The 26,038-nt window shown below is 40.0% G+C and overlaps 1 protein-coding gene across 1 annotated transcript in view; it reads right to left on the reverse strand.

The window, feature by feature from the left end:
• Positions 1-5,703: 5,703 nt before the first annotated feature.
• The window catches only part of Gnai3 (G protein subunit alpha i3), a 36,729-nt gene continuing 16,394 nt past the window's right edge, over positions 5,704-26,038 (reverse strand). The window contains exons 2-9 of the mRNA XM_034499945.2: positions 21,170-21,212; positions 20,917-21,058; positions 16,314-16,471; positions 13,944-14,072; positions 10,881-11,010; positions 10,335-10,488; positions 7,838-8,047; positions 5,704-7,748 (exon numbers count right to left, since the gene is read on the reverse strand). Coding sequence (XP_034355836.1) covers positions 7,857-8,047; positions 10,335-10,488; positions 10,881-11,010; positions 13,944-14,072; positions 16,314-16,471; positions 20,917-21,058; positions 21,170-21,212 — 947 coding nt within the window. The 3' untranslated portion in view covers positions 5,704-7,748; positions 7,838-7,856. The remainder of the gene's footprint in view (positions 7,749-7,837; positions 8,048-10,334; positions 10,489-10,880; positions 11,011-13,943; positions 14,073-16,313; positions 16,472-20,916; positions 21,059-21,169; positions 21,213-26,038) is intronic.

The following is a 26,038-nucleotide window of genomic DNA, read 5'->3' on the forward strand; positions in this document are numbered from 1 at the left end:
ACCTGAGTCCACTGAAACGGGATTCACTTAAATCTGAACACACACACACACACACACACACACACACACACACACACACACACACGTCAGAATCACCACAGGAACTGCTCTAGATAAGGCCACTAAAATTTAAAAACAAAAAAACTGAACACAAAAACAAATAGATAAATAAACCCCACCTGGGCAAAGCATCTTTCAAAAAGGTGACTACAGAGGTGACGTTGCATGGCATGCCCCAGCCACCACCCGTCTGCTCACTCTCACATAGCATGTTGTACTTGAGTCTGTTGTAAATCATGAACCCCTCCAGCAGGACGAAGGCTGTGGCTCTCCTTCCAGATCGATACTGTTTGGTTTTTCTGTTTTTATGAGATGGGGTCTCACTGTATTGTCAAAACTGTTCTTGAATTTGTGAGTTCAAGAGATCCACTTGCCCCAGTCAGGCGAACAGCCAGAACTACAGCCATGTACCATCTCAGAATGTGCTTTTTAAAAGTGATTCATTTTTATTTTATAAGCATTTTGCTTGCATGTATGTCTGTGCAACACTTGCATGCCAGGTCCCTGCTGAGGTCAGAAGAGGGTAGCAGACCCCTGGAGTTAGAGTTATACATAGTTGTGAGCCACCATATGGGTACTGGGAATAGAATCCAGTTCCTCTGGAAGAGCAGCCTGTGTTTCTAAACCACTGAACAAGCACTCTGCTCCTTCAGAATGCTTTAAAATGTATAAAATAAAATTCAGAGTCACAAAGGAAACAAGCAAAGGAAATCATTTTGTCTGTAGACTCTGGAGCTTAAGACACCAAGAAATAGCCAGGAGCAGTGTCACACAGTTTAATTCCAGAACTGTGCTCAGGAAGCAGAGGCAAGAGGATCTCTGAGTTCTAGGCCAGCCAGGGCAACATAATAAGACCTCAAAAGAACAGAGTATGATCGTCTACTCAGGCTCCAAACAAGTTTACCCCACTTGCTCCACATAGGAGAGCCTCCCTGCACAGTACTAGATTGCTTGCTTTTTATTTCTCTGGCTACTAACATTCACACAAAATTTGTCATTCGGTGTAAGAGCCAGTGCAACTCGACTTCTGGCAGAACCATAAAATTCTCACCAAAACCAGAGCTGCATTTCAGTCCTCTTCTGTTTTCTGACCGACATTTTAATGTTTGACTGGCTTGCAAATCACATAATCTACCTTGCATGCACATTTCACAAAGTTGTTTTCTTGGAAGACAGAGGACAGCCAACTCCTTTAAGGACCGTATCCCGAGCTGTTTTTCAATTGATGTTTGGATGTGGTTATACACATAGAATGTTTTCAAGTTAAAAGGCTCTGTGACAGAGGCTAACACCTTGGGCCCTGGTCACCCACACATCTGCACCTGAGAACAAAGTCAAAATGACTTTCTGAAACTCAGTCAGGGCTCACCTACCAGGAAAGGGAGGAACATAGTCACTGTTGCTTTAATCCATACTCCAGCTTAACGGCAGGCTGAGACTGGCCCTCCACTCCACTGTCCAGCCACAGTCAATTTGTACTTCTGCATAAACAGCCTGTTTCAGCTTTTTGCTTGCTTGCTTGCTTTTTTGAAAGTGTCTCATTGTGTAGACCATGCTGGCCTCAATATCACAGAAACCTACCTGTCTCTGCCTCCCTACTGCTGAGCTTAAAGGCAGGAACAACCATACCAGGCTAAATGGCCTATTTTTACCTCAGACATTTTGATTATGTACATGGAAAGCCTTTTGTGTAGAAAACAAGCCTAAAACCAAATCTACAACATATATCCTGGTATCTTTTGCTTCTTCTGCCTTATTAGAAATTTACATTAGTCATTACTACCAAATAAAATATTCCTTATAGGCTGACAGAAATTCTTTTTACTAATAAGACTACCCAAGCCTGTTTTCTTCTACTGTGATTTACTTCTCAGAATTCTGAATTCAAAAGGAAACCAACTAAGATAAATAGGTTTCCTACCAGAATTTAGCAGTTGTAAAAGTATAAACAAATTTGGTTGGTTGACAGCATAACCTTAGGTCGGTCTTAGAGAAACTGGTATGCATATCCCTTCCACAGCACGACTCAAGAACACTGGTGACCACCTGGATACACTGCTACGTTTCACACAAATCTGAGGGGTAGTATTTTTTTAAATACTATGATGATATGATAGGACAAATGTTGTATAGATCCACCTATCTGAACTATTTAAAACCATAAAAACATTACAAAGGATGGTACCCAGGCCCTAGAAGAGGGAATTGGAAGTTACTGTTTAGTAGGAAGAACTTCCAATTAAGAGATCAATCTTGGGGTGGATGGGGTGATGGATGTACAACAGTGGGAAAGTACTTAATGCTATTCAACTGGATACTTAATTATAAAACCTGAGACTTCTTGTTATATATTCTGAGGGTAAAGGAATGACTCACGAAAGCAGTGCCAGCCATTCGGTCTTAGAGCGGTATGAAAGACACACATACTTTAACAGTTCCCATTTGACCGTAACACACCATCCGGATCAGCATTCCCTGCCATTCGAGGTGCCACAACAGCATTCCAGCCTCACTCTCTAGATAGGCTGCAGACCAGGGCGTGCTGGCAATTCAGGGAGAAGGGGGTCAAAGGTGAAATGCGCTTACCTCCCACTGCCCTCTCTGCCCAGCCCAGCCCCAGCACAGATTCTAGGACTTCCCAGCTGGCCAGGGACTGCAAGCGCCAGGGCCTCTGGTAGTACAGCTTGGTGACAACATGAAGCTTCTGTGAGGTAAGATAGGCATATTGAGCCAGAGGAAGGGAGCGTGCGTACCAGCGAGAATGTAAAATAAAGATGGCTGAAATATACAACGAAGGCTTTTACCCTGCTTCACAGGGTAAACAAATTCAGGATAGACTCCAATTCAGGTCCTCATGATGGATATAGGGGGAGTGATGCTGTGCACCAGCTACTGTAAGTATATGTGATACAGGACGTTATGTTGTTGTTTTTTTGTAGCATAGTAAAATCCTGATTATCATAAAGCACATTCTATCTCCAAATGTTATTTCTATCTGGCCAGAATTCTAGAATATCACACCTAGAAAGAACAATTTAGTGTAGCCCATCTTCGGACAACACAGAGGAATGTGAGACAGAAAGTGACCTGCTCAGAAAGTTCATGACTTAGGTAGAAGCCAAGGGAAGAGCAGAACTCAGCACTCCAAATAATTCCTGGTCTCCTAAGGTTTCTAAGACGTCTCAGGACTTCTGTTCTATATGAGCTAAGAAAAAGTAATTTCTTGTGTATTCATCCACCTTTGGGAAATCTCAACTAACTTGTTAGTGAAAATGTCTGAGCAGTCCAACAGAGGTGGGCCTTGGGACAGCTAAGTTACCTAAGCCAGATCACAAGTCAATTTTGCCAATGCTAACACAATGCAATAGTGTATCAGGAATTATTGTGACCTGCAAGTGCACTCATCCGCTATTACACAAAATCACTTGTCACAAGACATTTAAACCTGTCACTGCATATACAAATGCTATAAACAAAGGAAGTAGATAGAAATAAAGGTTTGGGTGTCCAAGTCTCTTTTGAAAATTTAGAAAACAATGAAATACTCTGCACCTAAGATGTAGAAATGTATTGTGACCAAATGTCCTCACATCGTTTGTACGAAAGGCATTTTGCAAATGTGTAAAACTTTTAACAAAGGACATTTTTGTTTTCTATGTAGGAGTGTTCTGCTTGCGTGTACGTACATGCAGCAACTTTACATGGTATCCAGAGAGGAGGATGTCAGGGTCCCAGGAACTAGAATTTTGGATGGTTGTGAGATGCCATGTGGATACTGGGAACTGAAACCAGGTCCCCTGGAAGAGCAGAATGCTCTTAACTGAGTTGTCTCCATAGCACCCAGAAGTATTTCTAAATTACTGATAAGAATAAAAACTGGGTCTGGGTCATTCCCTAGTGACTTTAAGATTATGCATATTCTTCAATGAATAAACGTATTCTCCTTAATATTAGAGTCTGTTCTGTTGTCCTCAACTACTGGCACAAGCTGCTTAAGGAATTTAGTAAAAACCGCATTTCTTGAGGATACCTTTGTGGGTTTTAATTTAGTTGAATTTATCTGGAGGATATTGTACCTGGGGTGTCATCTCTTATTCCTGAGAAGATCTGAACACTGTCAGGCCCAGACATGATATTAAAGGAAAAAAAATTGTACTACTCTGACTCGTTCTAAAGTATGTTGTTCTCCACAAAAATAACTTAAAAACAATGAGAGAAAATAAAATCAGTTTCCTAGCATCTAGAAAAACCTTTATTTTCATTTCCTAATAGTTCATATACAATCCAAGTTTCCATGGCAAGCTTGTAGATGTCCTGTATTTTCTTTTCTCTTGTGCATACTGGGAATGATATAATAATAATGCATGATAGTCAGAGTCACACAGAGAGCTGTGTCTAATCTGGGTCAGGTCTCTGGTTTGTACTATGGAGTTGGAGGAATAGTTACCTGGCAGCAGAGGCAAACTAAAGTAACATTTTCCTTACAGTTAGTAGCGCATAAGAAATGTAAGATTCCCAGGTGCTGACACTCACCAACCTGACTGCTAGTTTAGATTAGAGCACTGTGATCAATTTCCTCACCATCTGAAAGAGGGAAAGGAAGGTTTTTAACCAGAATGAGACTTTCTATTTGCCTTCAATCCACTACGGAACCTGTAACAAGTGCTAAACTAATGGAGAGAGATGATCCGAACGTAACAAGCCAGGCCAAAGAAGCAATGCCTAAAACCACAAGTACAGAGAACAGCAGGGGCCAGGGAAGGGGCACACGCTGAGCGAATCAATCAGAAAAGCCAGCAGCTATTTTCAGTTAAAGAGCCTAAAATATATATACAATGATATATATGAGAATTTAGACTTTTTAAAATTGGTCCACTTATTGTATGATTTCAGAACCTTGTAAACAGTAACAACCCATTGGTTAAATGATACAGTGAGCCAGAGCTGTACAATTGAGATTTTAATCTATCCAAGATGGAAATATTGTGCCAAGGTCCACTGACAAACAACTGTAATAGCTTTTGGAGTTTCCTGGCAGAAGGCTTGTAGTACAAGCCTGAATTGATACGGTAAGGGAGAAGCCATTAGGAGAACACCTAGCTGTCCACACTGCCACTCAGGACAAAATGTGGCTGTCAACAACAAAGGCTATTGTTGCCATTCTCCCAACTACGGTCTATTCACTGTTTTTTATTAATTAAATATTAATTTTTTCAGTTGACTTCTAGGATGGTCCAAAGGTCTGGCCACCTCAATATGAACATTACCCACCAGGAAACATCAGCATTTTCCAGAGAAAACACCTAACTTTTGGCTTCTTTAATTATATGTATCAGTCTTTTTTTCTTCTAGGCTAATAGGATGTTTAACTCTCACATTCTGATTCTGGCTAAGAAATGTTCTTCAAAATACACATTAGTGATGTGAAGAAAGTCTAGCCGAAGCGAAACATTTTAGATCTTACAGGTTAAAAGCCCACCAGCTAAGAAACAGTCTCTTCAGACAGCGTTGGAGGATTTTTTTCCTTGGGTCCTATTTGAAAACTCCAACTGCCTCCCTGTTCTAAAGGAAGGAACCTGGATGGTAAGGTGAGAACGAGTTCATGTAAACACAAGGCAAATAAAAGTGGTGTGTAGAGGCAAGGAAGTGAAGAATTTCTATTTTTAATTAACAGAAAGGTTTTAAAAATAGACAGATTCAAATGAAAATACAAAATGCATTCTGAAGTAAAATTAAATTTGGATTATCTATTATTTTAGATTATCAACACCATTTTATTAAACCCAAAGTATAGAAAAATTATGAAAACAATATTTCACTAAGTTTGCATTCCCAGATGTTCTTATATTACAGAATACAACAAAGGAAAGATAAATTCAGAGTAAGACTTATTAACCTCTACATTGTGGGAATTGAGTCAATCGCTGATTGAAATCAATACTTTTCTTTCTTTCAAGTGACATTTTCTTAGCCCTAAGGAAATATTTGTAAGATAACAGTTATACTGTCTGCATAATAATGATTTTGCAAAACATGTAAGAATTAAAAATTGTAAAAGCTGCCAACAAAGGCACTGATCACTGTGGCTTGCTTTCCAAAGCAGTTCTGACCACCAACCTTCTTTCAAATGTGTAGGAGGTAACATCAAAAGATGAACGGATCCAATCCAGAAAGACTGGACCTCAAAAGGCACTGATCAAACTACTGATCTGAAATGCTCAAAACGCATTCTGTTTGCCGTCCCTCAGTGGTCCACTCAGTGTTTAATGACATTTGACATAGATTGTACAAAAGGACTGTGGCTCTCAGCACAAGCAAACTGTACATATCGGAAGCTAGATTCTGACCTGTATCACTTCCACACAGACTGGACATAAAGCCCTCAGCCCTAGAGGTGATAATACTATTATATCAAGGAACTAGGCTTTCAAAGACACTTTTCTACCTAAACCCACTCTCAGACAAAAGTCAATCAACACTCAGCAGGGGCAAAAAGAAACAGAAGACAGGATTTCCAGAAAGGACTAGTTACAAACAGGAGCAATCCTAGACTCTTTACTCACCATTTTAATACTGCTGCCAACTGTAACAGATTAAAATCTGTACATATGACAAAGTGGAAAAAGTCCCAAAATGCAAGTTTTAGAAAAGAACATAGTAAGGACGACTACTACAGTTAACATTGCTACAGTAAAAATGATGGCGAACAGGGATTTGGCACCACATTTACAAAGGAAAAGCATGCACTGTAAATACACTTTCAGATGTCTCCTAACAAAAAAGGCCACAAAGATGGAAAACAAGGGGCACCTTATACAAAACCTCCCCATGACTGAGACAAACAGGCAAGAATCAATGTGGTCATTTAGTAATCTGTAGCAGCAAGTCATTGGTTCTCAATTTAGCAGTCTGCATCTCTAATTGACAACTATCCTGTGTGTGTCTGTATCCAAAAAGCAGTTTGTCATTTTCATCAGTATTCACCTAGTAATTTGGTAATCAGCACAAACAAGGTTAACTTCCAACTGTAAAAGTAAAGAAATGAGAGCTGGAATCTTAATGTAGAACTCTCCAAAGTGAATGCTGTTTAGAAACCATCGTGGTACTTTAAACATGACAGTAACATAGATTTCATTCCAAAAAGCTCTACTAATATAGTCCCAATAACCAGGAAAAATTATAATTATGGAAATATTACTCCTGACCATTCCAAGAGTTAAAAACAAAGTTCCTACTAAGAGGAATATTTTCAAAATGTCTGGTTACATTGTGTGCATAGTTAAGACTGAGTCCTCAGAAGATTCTTTTGCAAACAAGTAAGAGTTTTTAAGTATTCTTCTCTTGATGAGAAAAATCTTAGACATTAACTACTGGTGATTTGTTAAAAAAGACGGGGAGAGTAAGCTACATGTTTAAGTTCTGGAATGCAGCACCTGACTTCAATATGCCCTACACATTAGATTACAGAGTCCAAGTGACGCCCTGATGACCCAGTCATCCTTTATAGTTGTCCAATTCCATGTCTGACTTCAACATCTCATGCCAATTAAACATTCCCTAATACAGAAGACTGTGCTAAAGAGTGCTAAGAATCTGCATGCTGCTGCCATTCCTTGGTCCTGTCATGCTTGTAGCTGACCCAAGAGACAGTAGATGATGTCTGGTCTCAACACTCCTCCCTGTAGTAGCTAAAAAAGAAAAAACATTGTTAATTAGAAAAAAACATTTACAAAGCCACCCCTGCCCTGAGTAGTAACTAAACTGTCTGAAGTTTTACCTTTTACTATGCCATCCTCTCAGTAAAGCCCACATTCCTTTAAGTTGTTTTTAATGATGACATCTGTAACAGCATCAAAAACAAACTGCACATTTTTGGTGTCTGTGGCACAGGTGAAGTGAGTGTAGACCTCCTTGGTATCTTTTCTTCGGTTCAGATCTTCAAACTGGCATTGAATGTAAGCAGCTGCCTCTTCATATGTATTGGAACCTGAACCAGACAACCAACATTGTCAACTCAAGTTGTAACAGCTGCCTGCACCAGCTAAATCAGGCCATCAGCATTTACTTAAGGAAAGCAACACCATACAACTAAATACAAACAGAATCCTTCCTGTTTCTATTATCATTAGGATTTTCTGTAGCCATTAGATTCTTCATGAGAAAGACTCATACTGAAACTAAAAATAAAACCATCACACACAAGGAATGAGGAAAACAAGTTTCACTTCCTCTGAAATCTAGAAAGTATACAAAAGAATTAGAAAAGTGGGCATGCATGTTTCTAGAGAATACAACCGTTTAAAATCTCAGTCTGCCCCTTGGAGGGGTTCTGAAATAAGGTTCCAAAAAGGTAAAGCATTTAAAAAAAATCATTCCAATCTTAAAGAGGCACCAGCAAAGGCAAACTAACAAATGGTAAACAAGTGGGACCCTAGTTGCAGACTTTGACACAACCTCTCCTCACCCGGCACTGGCTTCAAACTCATGACTTCCTACGTCATTCTCCCAAGTGCTGGGCTGCAGGCATGGTCCTCATGCCCAGCCAGTAACACACTTTAAAGGGTAACGCTGTCTCAATAGAGCTGCTGCTTTCTAAGGAGGAGGAGCAGGAGCATGAGGAGACCAACAGTAAACCTTCTCGTTAATATATATATATATAATTAATACTCAGTCATCACCCTTCTACACGATCAGAAACTGCCTGTAGCAGCAGGGACACTACAAAACAATGTACACTTGTTTTCATAAACCAGAAACTATTTCTGGTGTATTATACACACATACACATATATATAATATATATAATATATATAATATATATTATATATAAGCTCATACATGCCACAGCGTGCATGTGGCGGTCAGAGGGCATCTTTCAGGAGGAGTCAGTTCTCTCCTGTAATCTAAGTCCAAGAACTGAACTCAGGTCATCAATCATGGAAGCAAGCACCTTTATCTGATGAGCCATCTCACTGGTCCACTCCCCTTACTTTTTAAGATATTCTGTTTTTTTTCTTTTATATCCTTTATAAACCTTTCTCTCCTGATGGTAGTTAGTATTTGTCTCATTTTATGTTTTTCTCTCCTCATTTTACAGTCATCTCTCTGGTAACTTCATTTATCGCCAATCTGTTAATCACTGTTGTTCTCAACTTTATATATCTAACCTAACCTCTCCCTATGTTCCTAGCGTAAGTATCACTACCTAATACACATCTCTATCTGGTTATTCCATAGATACTTCTAAAACAGCATTCCTAAATATAAATTCATATTATAGCAAAGCATCCAACTGACAGACCTAAGTGAAGACACATTTGACGTCCTAATGTTTGCTGAACCTTTCCCTTTATTATAAAAAGAAAGTACAGAGTCTCAGACAGTGAGAGTCCCTTTCATGGAAACAGCTCACTCTGGCCATTTGTTCACAGCTTTCATAATGGTACAGTTCTGCCATCACTGTGTGTGATCCCTAATTTCAAATAACTGACTGGCCTACAGCATCTTACCTTCTTTAGCCATACCCAGAATCTGTTCCAGAGAAACTTGAACTGGAAGTTAAGCAAATCCAGTATAACCTCATTGTTTTAATGGAAGAGACACAGAAATGGTGGCAATGCCATCTTTCATCTTATAAAGTGAATAGGTGGACAGAAAAGAACAGACATGGAGCTGAGAGAAGAGACAGAGACCAAGTGACCTCCTTTAGAGGTGCCTCGCATTGACTTCACAGTCTGACTTTCACTTCTAGCCCCACCCGTATCCTTGTCCTGGGCTTCTAAGATCTAATCCTGGCTCTCACTGGAAGGCTGTATTTGCATCCTATGGCAGTTTACTGTCATTGTCACTACACCGTGGCTAGACTGCTGTTCATCTCATCTCCGTGTACCCACTGCCACTCGTTACTAGGCAGACACAGGGCCAGCCTCTTCTTGTTAACACGTTAAACCCCACAGCTGCCACACGCCTCTTCTCCATTTCAGAGTAAGTCAGACTGCTGTTCAGCTACATACGATCTTACATGCAACTTTCTTCTCAAAGTGCTTCTATTCTGCCTAATGACTTACATTAAAAAAGTTTGTTCTTTGGACATATGCCAAAATTTATTTTTGTATTTCATTATCCTCCAAAATGAGGACATTGATCTCTGAAGCAACACTCTGAATCTAAGGGATTTTCTTCAGATGTTTAACATGAGCCCTGGGACAGCTGCTGCTGAGCTAGGAAGCCTGACCGAAGATACACACCTCTCCAACAGCACCTATGCCCTTTACCTGTGTATTCGGGATAACAGATTGTTAATGGACTCCTCTTTATTTTTTCCTCAAAAAGGTCTTTCTTATTAAGAAAGAGAATGATTGAAGTGTCTGTAAACCACTTGTTGTTACAAATGCTGTCAAACAATTTCATGCTTTCATGCATTCGGTTCTGAAAAACAAACAGGGTTATGACAGATTAGCAGCAAAAATAAAAAGCAGATTCATTTACATAACAAGAGATTTTAAAACAGCAAAGTGAATTCATGGAAATAAGGTAGGTACTAATGTGACTTGAAGCCGAGCCAGTCCTGATTTGCATAATTCTTGGGGTCATAGGATGAGGAGGAGTGGCTGACAAGATGCAATCCTGCGAACACAATGTGGCTACCACGAGCAAATGTGTAATGGAACAATGATTTAGGAACTCTGACCCCACTGACAAGAAAATAAAGGGCATTACATTTTGGTTCCATGAGCAAACAGTGGCAACCCATCTTCCTGGGAGTCATGCTCACTTCCTAGCTGTATCAGATGGACTTTCTACCCAAAGCGTCAACGTACCATTTCCTCATCCTCGGCCAGAACAAGGTCGTAATCACTGAGAGCCACACAAAAGATTATTGCTGTCACTCCCTCAAAACAGTGAATCCACTTTTTTCGTTCGGATCTTTGGCCACCTACATCAAACATCCTGAGTAAGGAAAGAAAAGCAAAGATTCAGTAATGTCACACTTATATTTATTTCTCTCTAGACTGTTGTGGTTGGAACCTCCCCATTATCACACACTCAAACCCTATTTGTAACAGAAAAGACAAGAAGCAAATCAATGTGTCTAAACAACTGTCAGTGGCTAAAAGTACAGGCCACAAATGAACCTCCCCCTTTCAACACAGGTACGGGAGGTGCCAAAGTCAGCAGAGTTAAGAACTAAAATGGATTCAAGGAAGAAGAGCTCAAGAGTGTGGCTTAAGATAACGGTAACCATAACAACAACTGGTATTTGTTCACTGTTTACCATGGTGCCAGGCACTGCCCTAGGCCATCTGGCACTCTAAGTCCAGTCTCTCTGTACTTTCCACAGCCCCACTCTGACTCTCAAACTGGCTTGTTTCTGAATACCCAACTTGTATTCTGAGCCCAAAGTTTATTTGCCTTGCATTAATGAAAAGCATATGAAGAAAATTATGGAAAAAAATTAAATTTGATATTAGGCTTTAAGAATTTGAGATCTTGTTCTAGGTTTAGGAAGAATGACTATAACCTCAGCATTTAGGAGGCTGAGATCAAAGAATGGCAAGTTCAAGGCCAGCCTGCACTACACAGCAAGACTGTCTTAAAAGTAAATAAATAATCAAGTATTTCCCAACACCAAAGCTTGCTTGAATCTAATCAGCAGCAGCAGCAGGAAAAAAAAAAAGCAAGCTGCTCACAAGCTATGTTCTAGTCTGGATTTGTTTTAGTTTCCTGAGTGTTAAATTTGTACCAACACTGTCTGTCCATCCTTACTTCCTACATCGACAGCAACAGCTATCCTACTTTGTCTTTTAGTCAATACCTGAGTCTGGATAGGGTCGGTACTCAAAAGTTCACACACTCTCAAGATCTGTATCTGATAGCAATGAGAAAGCTTTTAAAGGCTAGCATCTGCTACACTGCTCTAGTGAGTGAAACCTTCAGTAACTTGGGGTTCTAAATCTCCGGAGATTTCCAACCCTACAGATTAGGAGAAGTAAAGTACACATGATTTCCCTACAGACCAAGAGAAGTAAAGTACACGTGATCTCCCTAATGACGTGAGCATGCATCCTATCTCTTCCTGACCCAACCCTTCCTTTTGGGGATCTTGCTGTTCTTTGCAACCTTTGGTCTTGCATGATAGCTGAACGATGTAATCACAGATTGGCCTTAATCCAGGGTCCTGTTGTAGGTTTTAGAAAGGCTAACATTTCACCATAGAAATCTTTCAAAGTATTTTAAGTCCCCTGTGGACTTCACATTAGTACATCAATAATTCCAGTTTACACCCCCATTTTCTATAAAGTCCATAAAACTAAGGCTGGATTTTAGTACTGAGTAACACAGTATTATTTACTAACAGATCAATATTTTATAAACATTACCTCATAGCTGAGAGGCAAATAAGCAATTACACAATGCCTTGTAATATAGTAGATACTCATTAAATATCTGAATAAATGGATAATGGTTTTGCCTAGAGAAGAGGAAACGTTAGAGCTGACAGTACTTCATAATAAGACATCCACATGCCAATACAAAGTCCTGTGGCACTTTATCTGACTTGGCTACTAATCCTGCACAGAAAGACAGCCACCTAGCTAGAGATCAACCTATAACATGATGGAAAATAGTTTTGGTATTTAATTAGAACTGAATTACTAATTTTACAGTATACAGAGACATTTCATTCTGGTGGCTTCACAGGGTAATACGTATAGTTTCTGCGGACTTTGTTACCTAAAAACAAAGCAGCCAGTTTACCTAAAACCATTCATCAGGTTTCAAATCCACTCTAGGTCGTTAAGATCCCAATACTTCAGTTGGTACTAGTATTTAAGTCCTGTGTGGACTTCACAAATCCTGACCCTCACTGGGGATCCGAGGTGGTTCCCTTCATATGCAATAATGCTGACTTTCATATATGACACATAAACACAAACCGAGTAACGTCTTAAAAACTGATCACACGCTGAAGGACAAAAGGTCACTGCTGACCTCAAAGGTCACAATCGCAGAAAGAAGAAACCAAAACCAGCTTTAGTATTTTTTAAAAGATCATTAACAAAAAGAAGAGCAGAGGCTTTTTCTTGGAATTACTGGTGCTATGAGAAAATTCTTTGCAAACACTTGAATGTCCTCTACAAGAGCCACTGTCTACATTATCATCACACTGCTCTTAAACGCCTCAATCCCAGGCCGATTTTGCACTGCACTGCAAACTTAACTGAGCATGATGCTGTGCATGTACAGACCCAAAGGCCCAGCCAAGTCAGCTCTGCCCCATTAACCCTAACAGGAAGGGGAACCGTCTCAGAGAAGAGTGGTGCTGCTGGGAAAATATTTCTGTTTTACTATCATCGTGTCAGAATGAAGCTATTCATCAAAGTTATTTTCTACCTATTTAGTATTGTTCTGGTCCTTCTAGCAATAGTCAATACCTATTTGGCAACTAACAAAAAAAGTGCTGAAAATGTAAACAAACACAAGCTGGTAATTGTATAATTAATTCTAATGGTAGGTAAACTATTATTTAATTTCACATTCAATTTCTCCAAGTGGATATAAATACTGATGCTATCTAGAGAAAAAAAAAATAAGTGTGTGGGATGTAATCAGATGAAACATTAAGCTAATGGCCTTAAAATATTAAGTTTCTAAACCAAGGAACACTGCTTACAAAAATCTGACCCTCAGACAGAGAGGCTAAGGAGACCCAATCAATAAGCCATGCATGTGGTGTATGTCTGTAATCCCAGCACTCAACAAGCAGAGGTGGAAGATGCAAACCAGGCCATCCAGGTCTACATTGTGAGACCTGGACTCAAAAACAAAAACAAACACCCGTTGGTTCTTTGTGAGCCAGGAAGGAACAGGCTGTGACTTACTTGAAGTAGAGTTCCTTGAAGGTGAAGTGGGTCTCCACAATGCCTGTAGTCTTCACTCGGGTCCGAAGAACATCTTGCTGAGTTGGAATGTAGTTGGTCTGGGATATTCTATCCAAATCATTTAGGTAACTAAATAAAATACATATTGGTTTTTACTTGGTAGAGCCAACCATGGACCCGACAGATCAACAGACTAAACTAGCTGCTTGGCAAAAGTCGATTCCGGGACTAGCTGAGTACTGGCACGAGTGAGGCCTAGGTTCAATCTCAAGTGCCAACAAACAACAAACAAAGGAGACCCTGAAACTCACTGAATGGCAGAAAAATAATAAATCTTCAGTATCACAGAATGAGAGAAAAAAGTGAATCTAGTATAGGGAAATTAATAGGTTCTACACACAGTAACAAGAATGGTTTTAAATATACTGTAAAAGCAAATTTTAAAAACACGGCAATTGTATTACCGCAAAAAAAACAAACAAAAAAAAAAAAAAAAAAAAAACAAAAAAAACCAAACAAACAAATAACAACAACAACAAAAAAACCGCATTGGGATTCTGGCAAAGACCTGTAAACCTGGAGTCAAGAATTCTAGGAAAGTCTGGGCTACATAGCAAGACCCATATGCAAATAAAACAACAAAAAGTTAAAAGTTCTTGAATATTTAAATTTATGTCAGCTGCATACATAACTATTTGACAGCTCCATAGAGAATGGTATTTGATATGAAAATTAGAAGAACCACATTCAGCGAGAATACAGGTGGATATGCTAGTATAAGCTTATAAACCTAAGGATGCAGAGGCAAGAGGTCACAAGTTTGAGACCAACCAGGAAGATACAAACCAAGTTTCAGGCCAGCCTGGGCTATGTAACAAGACCCTGTCTCAAAAAAGGGGGTGAGGAAAGGTGGGGAGAGACAAAGGCTAAATCGTCATGGATTCCAGACAAAAAATGAAGAGAAGACGTGCTGACTTAGCACCACTTACCTGTGCCATTTCAGATCGTCTACAATCCAAATACCACTATTAACATAGAGTTGAGCTTAGATAAACAATGACAGAGCGACCCAACTTTATGAACAACATGTAGTTAGGGGAGTCAGAGCTTACTCAATATATGACAGAAGAAACAATTAAAAATCTAGCTCTGATGACCACTGAATTGCCTAAACTAACAGTATACGCACGTAAAGACAATCTTAGTTTTAAAAAGTGGGCAAGAATCCTTTTACTGTTTGCCAAATTATTTCTACTTAAAGAGTAAGTAAGCTTTATAAATAGCATTTCTATATACATATCATTTCTTATAACAATCTGTGACAGAATGAGAATGTGAAAATATAAGACTAGAGAAAATACCTTAAGAACCAAAAGTCCTTTATCTTGACCAGAGGGGATACAGATGGCAAGTACTCACCAGGTCCCCCAAAAGGTAAAATTTAAAAACACAGCATGAATATATAAATGTTTTGGGGATCAAAACAGGATCCAATGTAACAGTAAATAAAAGTACTAGTTACCAATTCTCTAGAACTAATACTCAAGAGAACGTCCTTGACAAGGAAAGGATTCACTACATTCTGTGACAATGTCCTCATCCCTCAGAAGCCACCATCCCAGTCTGGCAGGAGAGGTAGACGGTGCTGGGTTTTGTGGTACAGGCTTGTAATCCCAGCTATTCAGAAAGCTGAAGCAGAGGAATTACGAGTTCAGGCCTGCCAGGGCTATAGAATAAGTTCAATGCCAACATGAGTGAGACGGTGTCTCTAACACTCAGAGGGCTGAGGATGTAACTCAGTGGTAGAGCCTTTGCCCAACAAGCATGAGGCTTTGGTTTAATCCCTAGTACAACACATATTCACAAAAGATTAAGTGGTAATGACTACTACCAGAAAACCTCACAGTACAACCAGAACAGAGAGTATAAAAAGGACTGGCATACCAGCTGTGGGGCTGTACATCTTTATCCTAGCATGTAAGGCAGAGGTAGGTGGATCTCTGTGTTTCTAGGCCAGCTAGAGTTACACAGTGAGATCTGGTCTCAAATACAGTAACAACAAACCAGGGGGTGAGGCAGCACCAGGGTGTGTGTGTGTGTGTGTTTGTATGTAGGTGGGGGGTGTGCCCCTCTAGATGGCTATCAGTGCCTTGTCCTGTACGGAGGGCACCTAGATGTCTCCCCTTCACTTGCTTATTATAAACAGATCACTGAGATAACCTTAAAATGAGACAACTGTAATAAAGGATCTTACAGACTTCTGGACATTTCTAGTACTTAAACATTTCCTTAAGGATAGGCACTGAACATCCTTTAGAGTCACCAAATTATTTTCTATCACAGTTTCAAAGGAAAAAAAAAATCACTTACTATGAAGCAGAATCATTGAGCTGATACTCCCTGGACCTACTGAAACATGCTTGCACCCCGCCATCTCGCCATAAACGTTTAATCACGCCTGCTAGTTCTGAAGTCATGACTCCTTCTTCAGCACTGCCAGCTAAAACAAATAACTGTCGAGCATCATCCTGAGAAAAACAGTTACGACAGGGACAAATGAGCTCTCACTTCTTTAGCCTAAATGACTCTCATTTTTCACACACTTATGTGTATGTGCGTGCACGTGCGCGCGCACACACACACACATACACACACACACATACACACACACACACAGAATTATAGTTTAGAAGAGGTGTTACAGAGACCTTTTCTGGCAAGGTAACATGAGAAAACTTGCAACTAAATCCCCAGCCTGCCCTCCCACTACAATTCTAACTACAGATAGCTGACTAATGATCTGCCTTCCTCTTAATTCTCCATGTCATACCACCATCCTCAGAAAAAGTCTCTTCTGATAGATTCACAAACCTCTACCCTGATGACTTATCATTTATGACAGGGGTGAGGAGTGGAGATTCTGGTCTGAGACAAGTATATGCAATAAGTATCCATTCTGTTAAAGTAAGCCCTTACTGAGGACTGGGAGGATGGCTCAGGATCAGAAGGTCATGACTTTCAGGCAGGAACTATATTAGTTTGTAAGCCTTTAAAGAGGTGATATGAGAACTTTGGATTTTCTCCATTCCTACATGCAGTATTTAAACCTGAAGACAGCAGGGCAGTGGAGGCGCACACTTTTAATCCCAGCACTCAGAAGGGCAGAGGCAGGTAGATCTCTGAGTTCAAGGCCAGCCTGGTCTATAGAATGAGTCCTGGACAGCCAAAGCTACACAGAGAAATCCTGTTTCAAAACAACAAAACTGAATACTGAGCTCAAAGATTTCGCTACATAAATCTAATATTTGCAACCTTAAACATTTCAAGTAACTATAAAGATGAAGGTTTTTTTTTTCCTTTTTTTTTTGGGGGGGGGGAGGGGGTGGTTTGAGACAGGATTTCTCTGTGTAGCCCTGGCTGTCCTAGAACTCACTCTGTAGGCCAGGAAGGTTTTTTTTTTCTTCTTTAAATCACAATACATAAATAAAAAGTGAAGGGAGAAAAGAAGTGATCATTTATATCGTAAGTAGTCATTAAGACAATGAACACTAGCAAGCAAACGGCATTGTGGAACACAGACGCAGGGACACTTACGACGTGTACATCTACCTATCCACCCACAAAAATCACCACGCTGGATTCTAATTAACTTTGCCAGACTCTGGCATCAGGATCCTGTCCATACTTTCTAGTAACACTACAGCTCCTCTTTGTAGCAAACTCCATGCATGATCTGCGTTTCCTCTCCCTCTTGTTTCTTTTCCGTGTCGTGTGGCAAGAGTGAGTGTTGTATATGTGTGTATGTATACACACTCAGGTATGTTCATACAAGAGAGCCAGAGAAAGATGTCTTATTTACACTTGCCTTATTCCCCTGAGACACGGGCTTTCACGGAACTCAAGGCTTGTCATTTATCTGGACTGTGTAGCCAATAAGCTCCCAGAATTTATCTGTCTCTGTTCTCTAGCTGCATACATAATTCTCTTTTAATGAGGGTACTTAGGGGCTGAAGAGATGGCTCAATGGTTAAGAGCACTGACTGCTCTTCCAGAGGTCCTGAGTTCAATTCCCAGGAACCACGTGGTGGCTCACAACCATCTGTAATGGGATCCGATGCCCTCCTCTGGTGTGTCTGAAGACAGCTACAGTGAAGTCATATATATAAAATAAATAAAAGAAATCTTAAAAAAAAAAAAAAAAAAAAAAAAAAAAAAAGAGGGTCCTTAGAATTTTAATTCAGTCCTCACAGTTATGTAACAAGCATGCTTAGCCACTAAAACGCTTTCCCAGCCCCTCTTCTCTCTTGTCGACATTGTCACTTTAAATAAAAAAAAAAAAAAACATGATTAAGAAATGGGTAAGCATTATACAAACTGCCAAAACCACTAAATAACAAATAAGACTTTTTGTACAGATGGTATACTGCTTTATCTAACATTTGAAACTACACAGGTCCTGAAATTTGACCTATACTAAAGCAGGTATACAAATAATTAAATACTTGTGTTTCTTTTAATACCATGTTACTCAAATTTTAGAAAGTTGAAAATCTAGGGGTTATTAGCACATACTGACGCCGTTCTGACTAGAGTTCTGGGAACCATTTTCCCTTCCTACTTTGTTGCTCACCAGCCTGCTCTACCTTCCTCACAGTAAAAAAGTCTATAGACTTAGAGTCCCCTCTTCATAACAAATTTCATACTTCTACCCTGAAGCAGAGATGAAAGAAAACTGTCTCCTACTATGCTCTTCTCTTTTCATTCTCTTAGCAACTGTTAAAAGCCAGAGGAACAGAATGATAAATACCAATACAAAGTCTCACCTAGGAGAGAAAAGGAAAGTTTAAAACTTTACACGTTCCCTGAAGAGGAGCGCTGAGTAGGCTGAGTGGATGCTGTAAGGCTAGATGACTCAGGAGCCCTGAGAGGGAGGGACTGAGAATGTCAGGGCCATCGGATGACACAGGAGTATTAATGGTAATAGCTGTGTCTGCGTGAACATGAGCATGTGTGTGGAGCAAAGGACAATCTCAGACACTGTTGCTAAGGAGCCATCTGCCTGTTTGTTTGTGTGACACAGGGTCTCTCTGTGGCCTGTGGCTCAATGATTCAGTTGTCCGGAAAGCCCCAAGGATCCTCTCTCTGTCTCCCCAGCACTAGAGACCACATGCACACCATGAGCACCTGGCCTTAGTGAGTGCTGGAGAGCAAACTCAGGTGCTCTCCTGACTGCTCTAACTCTCTAGCACCTGACGACACCTGGAGTGGGAATGAGTTGGAGAGGAACGGCTGAGAACCAGAGGTGAACGGGGGACAGGAACAAAGTAAGAGGCAAAAGGAAAACATCTGAGAAACGAAGAAATAACAGGAGAAAAAGTCAACAGAGAAGAAAAATAAATAAATGCAGTATAATTAACCAAGTATAAAATACAACCAATATTACAGAAAAGTAGTTAGGTGACATGAAGGAAAAAAACCACAGGAGAACTCTAGTACAAAGGAGAAAAGTCAACAAGACTCAAATGGGAAGAAGATTTGAATAAAAACTAGATTTTACTTGAACTTTCAAATTTCCCTAAGAATAAAAAACTAGCCTGTGCAGCAAGACTGCTGTGAGTTCCAATCCAACCTAGACTCTTCTGTAAGACAGTCTCTAAAAACCAAAACTGGGCTATGAAGAGATGGCTTAGTGGAGAGCACATTCTGTTCTTGTAGAGGACCAGAACCCATATAAAGTAGCCTACAATTCCCTGTAATCCCAGCTCCGAAAAATCACCCATGGCCTTCAAGGGGATCCACACATATGCAATATCCACATGTGGACACAGACATACACATAATTAAAAACAAAATTGAAAAAAGAGAAAAAGGAAAAAGAGCAGAAAACAGCCTGCGGGCTAAATGTTGTCCATGTGCTCACCCAGCGCAGCTGAGGCCGCGTACAATCGTGAGTACAATCCCCAGGGGGAAGAAGAGGCCCTAAACTGTCACATGACAGTAAAAGTCGCTCACATATCTCCCCAGTCTTCTTTTCTTACTATTCTTCTCTCCCATAACCCTTAACTAGGTCCTGTTGCCTTATTTCACCTCCAAGATATACCCTACTCAACAAGTCAAAGCCACAGCGGCTCTCTGAATATTTTCCTTTTCACTTCCCACTATCAACCCTAACTTGCAGCTGATAAACTGAGCAGCTCACAGCCGTCTGCAGGCTGCTCACAGGCACACAGGTTTTGTCTTTCTGGACAAAGACCCCAGATTATTTCCATTATTTATTTCCCAAGGCACATAAGTACTGCACCATGGAACATGGCTGGCATCCTTTGACGGACTCCATACTTCTCTAACGGTGTCTTGAAATTGACTTGGTAATAATATAAGACGATCTCCTGTCTTTGTTTTGGTCCTTTCTCTACTGGCATCAAACATCCTACTTCACAAACTGCCCCAAAGTGTACTAAATATTAACTGATTTTTAAATTCTGATACATGTAAAGCATTAAAGAGTAAATAACAACCCAATTCTAACCCAATTCTAATTGAACCCAGAATTCAATAAAAGACAGTAATAAGATATTTTTGAACACCCAAAATCACCTCTAAATTTTATGTCCTTAAATTTACTTTGGGATTTTTTTTCTCTTTGACCCCCTACAGCTCTGAAAGCAAGACTGAATATACAACATGTCTTTTAGAGCAAGCCTTTACTATCACCAACTACTATAAACTATATGTCAATGGTGCTGCAAAAGAAGCAGCTGAGCACAGCCACCACACAGCGCCTCGACAGAACCCCATCTCAGGGCTCTGCTTGCAGCAGTCACTTACTGTCTACTAAGTCAGATGCAGCACTTCAAAACCACACACAGTATTCTGTGCCATCTTGTCTTCTTGTTACCTAAAACATGACTCAAATCTGGCTTAACTGTGTCTATGGAACAGAGCAAGTGAAGGGGAAATGAGAAATACATACTGCTCTGGCAGCTTCCCCAAAGTCAATCTTCAGCCGTCCCATGGCTCTTATGATTGCAATGATGGACTGAATAGTATTGCTGTAGACAACTACTTTATACTGTTTACATTCGTCCTCTGAATAGCCGTCCTCATGAATGATTCTTCAAAAAGGAGAAAACCGCAAGTCAATACCATGAATGGAAAATGAAAACATTATGAACTTTTTATGAAGAGAAGGGAATTCATTCTTAGAAGGCCCGGTGTGAACTTACTTCATCTGTTTCACAATGGTACTTTTACCAGATTCTCCAGCACCTAAAAAAAAGAAAAAAAGACTTTGAATTTCTTTGTAATCAAACAGATATGGAGTAATGTGACTAGTAAGTCTAGATTAAGGGAAAATACAGGTCCTAATGGAAATTTTGGTGAACTTTTATGTCTATTGGGAAAACTGTTTTTCAATTACAGCATTTTGATATATATATAAAATTTGTGCAAAACAGACATTACTCAAAAGATAGCAACACAAATATTTTTAGTAACATCATAAAACATGATATACTCAACGAACACAGGCAACAAATGGGACTATGGCCTACTCATAGTTACTAATTCTGTAATATGCCCATGGACCTGAAGAATGTTCCAGAAGCAACACTCTTAGTCACAGGGCTAGAAAGATTCCAAGCATCAACAGAACTCACAATGCCTTTACCTTTCACGATACAGCTCCCCTGGGAGGTATTTATGGGAGGGGTTTACACAGCCTCCTTTGATGACTGAAATCATACTTAAGCTAAAGATCAAAGGTCAAATAAACTTTCAGATCTTGACAGTCTCCCTGCTAGGTCTTCCCTAATTAATAATTCTTCCATCTTCCAAAATGTTTCTTGTAAGGTCACCATTCTCTCCAGCATCAAATGCTACTTCTGATTCATAAATAACAGTCCTGCTCCTTTTTAGAGAAAGCAGAAGGCAATCAGAGAACACTACCCCATTTCCCATAACCAAATGTACTAATCTACCTGTATCTCCATCAATATTCTCTACGATCATCAATGTCTCAATGCCCTTACCACTCTGATCATACACCTTAACTCCTTCATTTCACCTCGACTTGTAGCTGTTGCAATTTTCAGTGTCACCAAAGTTTCACTATGTTTCTCTTCTTACTGGGATAGTCTTAGCACACAAACTGTTGTTCGACCATCTTTATACATACCCCACCAGTACCATTCTTTGACAACCCTCCTCACTCATTTTCCTCTGTCCTCTACTCTGTTTTCCCTGTGCCTTCTTTTTAGAAGATCTATTATGTTTATTTACTTATAGGGTTGTGGGAAAGTGACAACTCACATGAACATGTGTGAAGGTCAGAGGGCAACCTACAGGAGTTGGTTTTTTTCCACATGAGGGTCCCAGGGATTAACTGAGGTTTCAGACTAAAAAGCCAGCAACTCTACCTACTGAGCTATCGTTCTGTCCTTCTGTGTTCCTTTATAGTAAAACTTCCCTAGCTGTCATCCATACTTACAATCTCTAAGAACCTCCACTTCATCCCCTCCACTCTACTGAAACCATTTCTAAACTACTTGACAAACTCGGTGGTCATTTCTAGGCCTTCCCCTGCCTTTCAAGACAGCTTTTTCAAAGTTGATCTTAGTCTTTTTCTCTATCTATATTCATTTTTTCCAAGTTTATTTATTTATGTATATGAGTGTTCTGTCTCCCTGTAAGTATGCATGATAGAAGAGGGCATCAGACTCCATTATAGACGGTTATAAGCCACCATGTGGTTGCTGGGAATTGAACTCAGGACCTCTGGAAGAATACTCAGTTGACCACTGAGCCATCTCTCCAGACCCGATAGTTTTTTTCTAACTTGCCTAACTTGATGGTTTAAGGCACTATTCTTGCAATGAGTAACATGTATCAGGATGTTCTATGTATCTTGGTAATATGAACTCATTCAACCCTCATACCCCTATAAGGTAGACCCTATTACCCTCATTTTATAATGAGACAAATAAAGTAGAAAGATCAAGTAATTTGTCCAGTTATATAGCAGGCGACAAAATTGAAATCTCCACTCTTTCCCTTCAAAGCTGGCATGTGCTAGATCCGAAACCTTAGCTCTCCAATCCTGCTTTCTAATGCTGACTTCAAACTCATCTCCTACCTTCTGTATCACAGCACATGTATGTCCATCCAGGAAGAACCTAAGTTATTCATTCCCCACTTCCACCTCAAACAAACCTGTTCTTTCCTCAGTCTCTCATCCCAGTAAATGCTACAGTCAAAACTAGCAAGTGACATAAAAGGAACACAGACATGGAATGGGGACGCCAGCATTAATACATGTTAAATATTAGTAAATTTTAGTTTAAAAAACACAGATATAATCCTAACACTTTGGTCCCTATACACTGGAAACTACAGTCTACCTACAAGCAAAGCTTCCATAATTCTTTTTCAATTTTTTAAGATAGGGTCTAGCTATGTAGCCTTGGAAGTCTAAGAATTCTACACACCAGGCTGGCCTTGAACTTAGAAGGATCCTCTTTTCTGCCACCCAATAGTCCAGTGGCTAGAATCACATGTGTACAACTGTCTGGATCAGGTCACAACACAGACTGGAGTCGCCTCCTGAACTCCATTTACACCCAAATCATAATCACTCTGCTCCCTGCCTACCTCCTCTGCACCATTTCTTGCTGGTCTCTACTCTAGCTCCAGTGTTCTTGTCAGACCAGCTTTTCTGTGTTTCCTCTAACATGCAAAACTGGTTCTTACTGGGCTGGATTCTGACTCATGGTCTCATGCTGGCTGTCCCCTCTGACTAAAGTAATTTTTGCTAGATTGTCTTCTTCACTCTCCTTTCTTCCCCTCAGAACCCCCTGATGACAAGCCCGAGAGCTCCCCACACTGCTCACTCTCTCACAGCACGCTCACTTTTCTGTCTCTTCACTGAGATAAAAGCTCTGCCAAGCTGTTCTCTGTATTCCCGGGGTCCTCAACTGGATCAAACATCAATTAGTCAAATAACTATTGAACACATGTGCATTTAATAAGCACGATAATGTTCTAAATATTTCTCAACTTTATCAACAAAAATCTAGTTTAAATAACATCTGAATACAAAAATTGAAGATAACTACATTCTTGCAGAACCAAGAAGTATATCTACATATGACTTTATCTGTTCTTACTACAGAGTTGGTAACTCAGTAGACGACACAGTTAACACTCAAATAGCTCAGGGTCTTCTAGCACTGTCAAAAATATTAACTCCACTACTCATACCTAAAAAAGCATGTTAGTTCTGGGGAAGAAAACAGAAACGCATGCTGACTCTTTTTTTTTACTATCAAATTCAGAATTCCCAAACCATGCCATATGAGCAACAGTGTAATGAAGTCCTGGATGCACTCCTTTAAATACTGAAAGTGGTATTCCCACTGCTCACGTCAGACTGCTTAAAATATCTTAATCTCATCACAAATTTCTACCCATCTCAGTAAGTTCTACTCTCTGAAACTGTTACATCACACACACACACACACACCCCTACTTCTATGCTATTCTATCTCTCTTATATTTTTCAATGAGTCCCTGGATAATGTCATTCTGGGAGCTGGGAATACAGCTCAGTGGTAGAACACTTGCCTAGCACGTACAAGGCCCTGGTTCTATCTCCTACTTTGCAAAAAGAAGAAAAAGAAAATGTCTGTTTGCCCACCCTTTTATTATTACTCTGTGTACATCTCCCCTGGATTTTATTAGGCATTCAGTCCATCTCATAAAGGAAGGCACCTCTTATTGCCACAAGATTTGTTTTCGGCATATGTTACTAGGCATTTGAGATTATATATATATAATCACATTTTATACCAAAAGGGCTTGGCCCATTCAATTTTCAGACTCTCATGAAAAGTGTCACATTTTATCCATCTTCCAAGTACATTCTGAAATCTAAGAGTCCTTTTGTATTTAGAATCCATTCATTATTCTAGATATCTTAGTTGTGATAAAACATCATGACCAAAATCAACTTAAGAAGGGCTTTATTTTTCTTACAACTCTCAGGTCACACTCCATCACTGAGAAATGATGGCACTGAGAAATGATGGGACATAAATTCAAACGGGGCAGAAACCTGGAGCAGGAGCTGATACAGACAGAGGCCATGGAGAATGCTGTTTACTGGCTTGCTCTTCAGGGCTTACTAGACCTGCTTTCTTATATAATCCAGGACCACCAGCCCAGGGGTGGTACAACCAACAATGGGTTGGGCCTCCCCATGATCACTAATTAAGAAAGTGTCCTACAGGCTTGGCTACAGCTGGATCTCCTGGAGGCTTTTTCTTAATTGAGAGCTCCCTATCCCAATGACTCTAGCTTGTGTTAAGCAGGCATAGAACTAGCCAGCATGGTAAGCTTACCAAGCTGGAACATAATTTTCTCTCTCCTTAAATATTTCTCAAATTACATAACCTCTTCAATTCTTCACACACCTGAGCCTATATTGCACCTATTATATTACTGCTGTAATTTTCTTAAACTTCCAGTTCAAAGTTCCTGCTTCTTCCCATTTCCAAAAAGAACCACTATACAAATCGTCAGCTTATGACTCTAAGTCTTCACACACCTTCCTCACCTCTTTCCTTGTGCAGTCCAGGTCCAGGTTTACCCCTGAGATACATTACTCCAGCAGCAGCTCCCTTCCAGAGCACTGGCTCTCAGGTTTTGCACACCCCACCCTCCAACTTCATACATGGATTCTGAACTTCCTAACCTCACTTACAACTTTTTCCTACATTACTTCAAAAAGCAGTAAGTTAAAAGGAACATTTACTTGCCTATCTTCAATCTACCAGGAATAATAGGATATACGAACTGGAATAGCTAGAGACTACAGCAGAAGAAACCTACAGCTTGGAGTAGGAGGAACTGAAGATGAGGGTGCAGACAGTAAGAATGGTAACCTTGGGGAGGGGAGGCTGTAAGGGAGAAAGGTTGAGAAGGTCACCACACGCTGTCTCTTTTCCTTTCATCTAACTAAAGTCAGTCTAAAGAAGGTCTTAAGTTTACTATGCTTTTTTTCTACTTGTATGACATGAAGCAAGATGGACATCCACAGT

The sequence above is a fragment of the Arvicanthis niloticus genome, chromosome 4 (genome assembly GCF_011762505.2).
Source record: "Arvicanthis niloticus isolate mArvNil1 chromosome 4, mArvNil1.pat.X, whole genome shotgun sequence".
NCBI lineage: Eukaryota > Metazoa > Chordata > Mammalia > Rodentia > Muridae > Arvicanthis > Arvicanthis niloticus.